The sequence below is a fragment of the Notechis scutatus genome, chromosome 2 (assembly GCF_049901735.1).
Source record: "Notechis scutatus isolate UNSWTSFEM ecotype Mainland chromosome 2, rNotScu1.2, whole genome shotgun sequence".
Taxonomy (NCBI): domain Eukaryota; kingdom Metazoa; phylum Chordata; class Lepidosauria; order Squamata; family Elapidae; genus Notechis; species Notechis scutatus.
The window spans coordinates 138,589,879-138,598,700 of record NC_142010.1 but is presented as its reverse complement, the minus strand read 5'-3'; the positions used below and the strand labels follow the sequence as shown (position 1 = coordinate 138,598,700).

The window sequence follows — 8,822 nt, the reverse complement described above, 5'->3', positions numbered from 1 at the left end:
TCCAATTCGTTTTTTGTAGAATTATTATTGTTTTTATTATTATTTTCTACTTAGAAATTAGCCCATTTAATTGGCTTACTCCCAAACCACGTGCAATGGATTTTCTTTTAAACATCTGTATACCCCTTTCATTTCCCTCAGCACTGAATTTATTCCAGGAATAAACTTACACAACTCCATTCTTATGAATGAAACACCCTCTTCTTTTGTATAAGAACATTTGAAGCCCAATATATTTTTAATGTTTAAAAACTCTATACAGTTTGTATTAAAAATATTAGCTCAAACATGTATTGCCAAAACTTTTAGCACAGATTGTGCGATCAACTGACTTAAAATAGGGTTTACTGAGCTGATGACCTAGAAAAACTCAAGGGACAATAAATGTCTTCGGGTTTTAAGGCATCACAAGCATCTTCGATTCTGCTGCAAAAGACCCCATGGAGCATTTCGGGGAAACGGTTACATCACTGTATAAAATATTTCAACATTACACAGCAGAATGCAGAAAGATGTTACTTTCCCATTTGAATGTGTGGAATATTACCTAAGAAAGTAATATAAACTCTTTCAATGAACTATAAAACAAGTTGCGCCCTCCTTCCTCCATTAAGCCCAGCCTACTCAACAACCCCGCCCCCCTCGAAAATGGCAGCCTATAACCGGAAGTAACAACGACGTCACGCCATTGTTTTTCAAAAGCTCGTCTCTGTGGTTAAAGTTGAGTTACGCATCTTCCGTATTTTTTCACTTCAGAACCCGGATGGAGACGACCAACTCTCCAGGGGCAGCGAGTCTCACACCAAGGGCGCCTGCGCCTGCGCCGTCTGAGTGTGGGCTTTCTATCGAGAGAATGCGCCGAGCCGGCAGGCAGCACTGAGTATCGGTGCGCAAGCGCGGTGGAGGCAGGCCGGGATTTAAAGGGGTAGTGTCGGCGGGTGCTGCCCCTTTGGGGGGGCCGGGCGGCGGGAGGGAAGTCTCAGTTCGGCTTTTTTAGAGGCGAGTGGGCTTTGTTCCTCCTGTTTGGGAAACATGGTTTGCGGGGGCTTCGCCTGCTCACGCAATGCTCTGTGCGCCCTCAACGTCGTTTACGTGGTGAGTATGACAACCGGACGGACGGCTGCTTTGCTTCTTCCCGGACGTAGCTTGGAAAGGAGAAGAGAAGCGTGGAGTTCCTATGGAGGGAAAGGGAGGGGGGCTAGATCCAGGGGGAGGAAGGCTGGTGCGTGTGTGTGTGTGTGCGTGTGCATGATGATGGGGGGTGGGTGGGAGAACCCCACCCATAATAGGATTGCTGGGTGCCCCAGGAAGAGCTTGGATTTGGGGGGGGGGGCGCAAGAAGATCTGGCCAGGTCTTTTTCTGATTGTATTCTTGAGGTTTGTGTGTGTGTGTGTGTGTGTGTGTGTGTAGGAAGGGAGCTGGCGGTAATTTTTAGAGGAAAATAAGAGCTGGGTGAAGGGATGACCTCACTGCTTCTGCCTAGAACACTTGCCCCAATCTGGTGACCTTCGGTTGTGTTGGAATGCAGGTAGTCCTCGACTTACGACCACAACGGAGCCCAGAGTTTATGTTACTAAGCGAGTAATTGTGTTCAGCGAGCTTTTTGCCCCGTTCTACGACTTTTCTCACCACGTTTGTTAAGTGAATCACTGCAGTGGTTAAATTAGTCACACGGTGGTTGAGTGAATCTGGCTTCCCCGTGAACGTTGCTTTGTCAGAAGGTCTCAAAAGATGATACGCCTAACCCGGAGACACTGCAACCGTCATAAATATGAACCTGTTGTCATATGGGGATGCTGCAACGGTCGTAAGTGTGAGAAAGGGTCATAAGGCCCTTTCGCTGCTGTTGCAACTTCAAAAGGTCACTAAATGAACTGTTGTAAGTCGAGGACTGCCTATATAGTCTCCAGAATTTCTAACTAACGTGGCTGGAAATGTTGAGGGTGGTTGTGGTTCCTTAGAGCAGAGCAGATGGAGGAAGGCTAAGATTAATTTGTGAGAGAATGCATGATAGGAAAACGGTGGGTTTGTCTGACTGTTTTTAGGGGCCAGGAAATTATAATGTAAGAAAAGAAGCTATAAATCCTGCATACTTTGTTTGCAAGCATTTTGGGGGAAGTTGATGAGTGGGTAATGGATTGGCCCCAGAAGAGTTGGACTAAACATATGTCTTGTCAGGGTTGCATAGAATGGGAAGCTTGTGATATTTACCCAAGAAAATTCGAAATCTTGCCTCAAATGTTCCCTTGACTGCTAGCAACAGACTGAACCTTCTCTTCTTGTTTGCTGAGCTATGTTTTATTAGATCTGGTAAATAAATTACAAAGATTATGTGTCATTTGATTGGGTCCCTGGCTACACTGCAGAAACATCTGGGAAACTTTGAAGAAAGAAGAATTACCACTAGCTAGCTCAAACGAGCAGAACAGAAAATGACTGGTTTAATAGCACTTTAATAGTTTTCCTTGTACAATGACAGAAAAGGTGTGGTTTTTATAACTATATATATATATAATGCAAATGCAAGACTGGCATTAGGGAGCTGGAGGTTCTAATCCATCCTTGGCCACAGAAATTCATGGGATAATGGGGACAATTCAGTCTCTTGCAATGCAACCTACCTCACTGGTGGTAATAGGGAAATGGGAGAAAGGAGTGCTATGTGTGTTGCACAAAAGGCGGGTTATAAATAAATAATAAATGAACTTTTCTCCTCCCTTTGAGAAAGACAAGAGGCCTAAGGTATATTAAGTAAGGATAGTAAGAATTTGTTGGCATTCATATGTTCTGCTGTAAGAAGTCTTGCAGTGTGGAATCCGGGGTGAAAGAATTTTAAAAGGGCCTGAGATTGATTTCAAATAATGTAAGTTGCATTCAGCATCAATGGGCATAATCTTTATAACTGAGGAAACCTATTTAAAACTATAAGAAGTGGGACAGATTCTGTGTTGGATAACCTGATTCCATTTTCACAGAACAAACAACTCGGCTGCATTTTTCATGCAATTAGAAATTTTTGGAAGCAAAGCTACTGCTCTGAAAGCAGATAACATATATTTCTTGCTTTAGATATTGCAACCTAGACAGTGGAAAATCATGGTCAGAAGAGAACATTGGGTCAAGCTATCATTAATGCTTTATTACACAACCATGGGATAGCATCTGCCTGAGAATTCTTCTAAAAATAGTAGACAAAATAAAAGAGTTATAAGCAGGGGTGGGATTCAAATTTTTTAACAACTGGTTCTGTGGGCATGGCTTAGTTGGTGGGTGTGGCTTGGTAATCATGTGGCTGGGCGTGGCCAACTCAACATCACTCACATCGAGGCACGCATCTCCTCGCCTGGCCTCTCATGACTGTGGGGATACTACAACAGTCGTTAAGTGTGATAAACGGTCATAAGTCACTTTTTTCAGTGCCATTGTAACTTTGAATGGTCACTCCACACAAGCAAAGTACCAGGAAGGGAGGGGAAAGAAAACTCCAGAGACAGGAAGTCTAGTCCTGCCAAGAATGTAATAAGGGTTAACGGAGAGGCAGTTTCTGTAAGCAACACCAGAATGTTTCCTTCCTGCCTTCCTTACAGGATTAGGCCAGTAATTTCTTCTAACAACTGGTTCTCTGAACTGCTTAGAATGTTGACAATCGGTTCTAGCGAATAGGTGCGAACTGGTAGAATCCCACCCCTGGTTATAAGGGACTTTGGAGGTCTTCTAGTCCAACCCCCCCGTTCAAGCAGGAGACACCAGCCTATACCATTCCAGACAAATGGCCGTCCAGTCTCTTCTTAAAACCTTCAGTGATGGTGTACCCACAACTTCTGAAAGTAAGCCATTCCATTGACTAATCTCACTGTCAGGAAATTTCTCCTTAGTTCTAGGTTGGATCTCTCTTTGATAAGTTTCCATCCATTACTTCTTGTCCTGCCTTCAGGTGCTTTGGAGATAGGTTGACCCCGTCTTCTTTGTGGCAGCCTCTTAAATATTAGCAGATTGCTATTATATAATGTATGTTATATAATATTTATTATAAGGCACTGTTGAGTACAGATGCAGATGCATGAACTTGAAAGAAAGGAAAAATGAAATGCTCGGTACTCTTTGAATAGGGAGAATGTTTCTCCTTTTCAAAATTGGCTAGAGACCTTTTTCAGCATAAAGTTTCATGTTCTGTTAAATGGGGCTGAAGCATAACTCACACCTTTTATTTATATGTGAGCCTCCATCCTGGATTACCTCTACCCAAATGTCCACATATTTTTTTGAAATTTTAAAATATGCTAGTTGATCCACACAAAGACTGGCCCATCGTAATGGCCAGGCCTAAAATATAATTATCAGAAAGTATGGTGGGTAGGAAACCATTAAGGTTATAATGTGGGGCAAAGGGAGAGAATTAGATTTCTTTCTCCAAAAATAGTTGTCATTCGCAAGCCACAAACATCTTCCTCAATATGAAGGCATTATTTTCCTTTATGGGCATCTCTACAGCTGATTTGTACAACTATACCCCCTCCCCCAACTATTTATTTTGTGCTGTCCAATGATAAAATTGAAATCCACCTCTCTGCTGCCCAGAAAAAAAGGCTAAAATAAAGAGAAGGATGGGATTACTAAGCATTAAGGAAAGGTCAAAGAAGATGTCCCCATTGACTGCATTTGGTCTGGCAGCTTCTGGTCCCCCATTCAGGACTTCAGCAAACAAATACTGAGTAATAACCAACTTCATACAGTTAGAGGCATTTGATATTTTTCAGTCAAATGAATTTATTTGTAGCCAACCAGATTTATTTAGCTATGCCTGATACAAGTTGATACATTGTAAAACTTCATCTAATGGAGCATCCAGTGCCTTAGCTAAAATGGGCCTCACCTGCAAATGTTTGTAGCAGAGGCTTTACATATTTCTGCATCAAAGCAAATGCGGTTAGTATATTTCCCTGAATAATTTTACGGTTTCTTTGCTGCTTTAAGAAATCAAGTTCCTAGCATTTGTTGTTGCCCTCAAACCCACAAGTAACAAAATTACCTGTCATTTCCACAAACCAGAACCCACAACAGATTTCTGGAGAAGAAATGGCAAACTCCACTAAAAGCAGATTTATTTATTTATTTATTTATTTGATTTGATTTGCCAATTGTTTACAGAAATAAGTATAAGGATCGTGTTGTGAAACAAATGGTACAAGAAAAAAAAGAGAAGAAACAAAGACAGGACGGTGGCACCGGTCGCTTGCACGCCCCCTCAGACCTCTTAAAAGGTCAATGTAGCAGTCTAAGGTTAAAGTTTTTGGGGTTTGAAGAACTGGCAAGTAGACCAGCTCTCTGTAATTCCTTTCCAGATGAGAAGTGCTCTAGACAGTTGCTTCTTGTGAGGAGAATGCAAGGTAGCAGCAGATTTAGACTTCTGGGAGACTAGAAGGAATAATCATCCTTTTGCTCAAATGACAGTCCTTCAAAAGGATACTTAGGTTTGCATGCTTCCTTTTCTAATCACTTAAAGAAATTACTTGTTAACAGCTTTTCAGATTAGAAACCTTTGGATCGTAATCATAGGTTTTATAACATTAGGCGAGTTTCTTTCAATCCTTAGCAAAAGAAGATTTAAATGCAAGTTTGAGGAACTTTAAATATTCCAAAAATATTTTGGAATGAACAGTAAAAAGTGATTAGAAGTTTGATTTCGGGAAATTAGAAATGGATTAAAGATGCAGATGGATTTGAAGTAAGATTTTGAAGTTAATTATAAGAATCCTTCCCCAGAGGAAAATGCTTTTGTTTTGAATTATGTTTAAAAAAAAAGGGAATCAGACTTTGAAAGTTGGATACTAGAGGAAACTAGAGCAACTAAAGGTTACAATTAAAGGAGAAAAACATTTACATCTGACTTTACTAATAAGAATGAAGCAAAATATTTTAACATTGGACATATTAAAGAATATTTTTGAACAATGCACTCAGAATGTTAATTTTAAGATTGTCTGCCTCTCAAGATAGATTGAATTTTACAGAGGTTATGAAAGAGCAACAAGTTTTACTGGACAAGACTAACACTGATTTGAAAATGGATTTAAAAATGGCAGGCTATAAGAATGATATGGAAAAAGATACTACATTGTCCATATGAAAAACAAACGAACAAACCCTCCGGCTGATGTCTTAATAACTAAAAATGATATACAAATAAAAAAGCAAGTGAATGACCTACATAATTTTCCTATGTTGAATATATGAAATATTCTTTTGCAATATTTGTCATAAGGAACAAAGAAAAAGATAAAAAAACCAAGTTCTGGGACATTAGGGATTAAAGACCAAGACTGTTAAAAGTAAAAGGAAGGAATATAAAATTAGTGTATTTGGTTAAGGTTAAAATGGACAATTACTATGGCTGGTAATCTTTAATGTAGCGTTTGAATATCTCCCATAGTGAAAAGAAGTTATATACTGTTAAAATTCTTCTGATGTTCAATCAAAATTTGTTTTTTCAATTTACCATAAGTTCAGTAGACTTAATAAAATAGAATTCTTTATTGGCCAAGTGTGATTGGACACACAAGGAATTTGTCTTGGTGCAAATGCTTTCAGTGTACATAAAAGAAAAGATACATTTGTCAAGAGTCAAGAATCATCAGGTACAACACTTAATAATAGTCATAGGGTACAATAAGCAATCAAATCATACTAGGAAACAGTCAATATAAATAGTAAGGATACAAGCGACAAAGTTACAGTCATACAGTCACAAGTGGGAGGGGATGGGTGATAAGGAGTGATGAGAAGATTAATAGTAATGCAGACTTTGTAAATAATTGGACAATGTTGAAGGAATTATTTGTTTAATGCTATCTTCTAGGTTAAAATTTTGTTTATATAGCCATCCAGTGTCACAGCAGACCCATGGGGTGTCAAATTCACATCATCGCGGTGCCGTCACATGATGTATCAGGACTTTTTTCTCCTTCGCTAAACTGGGCTTGGCCATGGCCAACACATGATGCATCTGGTACACGGGGCAGGAGTTTGACACCCCTGCTCTAGGCAGTTAACAGAGGGTTAAAACCAAAAACAGCAATATAATGAATATATAAATAATCATCTCAAAAATGATACTATAACATGTGCAAGATTTAAAAGTAATCCCACTATTCTGATTAAGTGGATAAAGCACAACTTGTACCTTTTATTTATATGTGAGCCTCCTTCCTGGATCATTGCTATCCAAATAGCCACATATTTTTGAAATTTTAAAATATGCAAGTTCATTCACAGAAAGATTGACCCATCTGAGTAGCCGGGCCTAAAATATAATTGTCAGACATTATGATGGATAGGAAGTCTTTGAGATTACAAGTAGTCCTCAACTTACGACCACACTTGAGCCCAACATTTCTGTTGCCAAGTGAAACATTTGTTAAGTGAATTTGCCCCATTTTATGACCTTTCAGTTGTTTTTTTAATAGTACTTTTTATTTTCCATTAATACAAATCATAATTACATTTTTGACAGTTTACATCCACATATGTTGTTGTTTTCTATTTCTATCATCTATTTGTACATATCGATAATTATTATACATACATATCATTAATAATTATATAATTATATCTCTCACCAATGCTTAATATCTAACTATTTGTTCTACATATTTACATTTCTATGTATCACTTTCTTGGGTATTCTCCTATATAATCATTCTGTTTCAATTTTTATCTCTATTTTCTAACCATTTGTACCATCTATGCCATACTGAGTAGTAATCAGATTCCTCTTTTTCCTTCATTTTAAGTGTGAGCATATCCATTTCTGCACAGTCTGCTATTTTTTGTAAGACTAGTTCTTCTGTTGGGACTTTGACCCTTTCCACATTTGCCCATAGGCTATTCAGGCCGCTGTAAGAATATGTAATATTATATATTTTATCTTTTTCGGATATTGGTTTTGGATTATCCCCAATAAGTAAAGTTCTGGCTTGAATTCAATTTATTGTCCGGTAATTTCTTGTATCCAATCTTTTACTCCATGTAAAAGATAAAAGGTACCATCATGTGATAAAAGGTACCATCAGACCTTTCAGTTGTTAAGTGAATCATTACAGTTGTTAAGTAAGTGTCATGGTTAAGTGAATCTGGCTTCCCCATTGATTATGCTTGTAAGAAAGTTGCAAAAGGTGATAACATGACCTCAACCATCATAACTGCAGTGGTTGTTAGTGTGACAAATGATCACAAGTTACTTTTTTTAGTGCTGTTGTAACTTTGAATGATCATTAAATGAACTGTTGTAAGTCAATGATTACCTGTATAATCTGTGGAGAAGGGAGAGTTAAATTTCTCTTTCCCAAAATAGCTGCAAATTCACAAACTGCAAACATCTTACTGAGGATGATGGTATTCTTTTCCTTTTGGGGCATCCCTGCAGCTATACTGTACAACCATATCCTCCTCCCCCACTCACTTATTGTTTATTGCATAATTACAATTATTTATTGCATTAATTCTGTCAAGGTCATCAGTCTTGCCAAGTCAGTCTTACAGGAGGACATGGCAATTATATGAACTAATTCTGCATTATTGTAAGGCTACAATACAGGCAGTCCTCGACTTATAACCAGTTCATTAAGTGACTGTTTGAAGTTACAACGTTACTGGGGAAAAGTGACTTATGACATTTTTTGCGCTTATGAAGTTTACTGAAAGTCACTGTGGTTCATGGAACAGGGGTGATTCATGAACATATTGTGATATGTCCCCAAAAGTCCATGATGCTGCATTCTGGACTAGTTGTGAAACATCTTCAAGAGCAGGCATATGTGGATTG

The 8,822-nt window shown here is 38.6% G+C and overlaps 1 protein-coding gene across 3 annotated transcripts in view; it reads left to right on the top strand.

Annotated features, from left to right (window-relative positions):
• The first annotated feature begins 951 nt into the window (after positions 1-951).
• The window catches only part of TSPAN31 (tetraspanin 31), a 29,681-nt gene continuing 21,810 nt past the window's right edge, over positions 952-8,822 (top strand). For all 3 annotated transcript variants that reach the window (XM_087956356.1, XM_087956355.1, XM_026677328.2), the window contains exon 1: positions 952-1,095. In XM_087956356.1, coding sequence (XP_087812482.1) covers positions 1,033-1,095 — 63 coding nt within the window. In that variant the 5' untranslated portion in view covers positions 952-1,032. The remainder of the gene's footprint in view (positions 1,096-8,822) is intronic.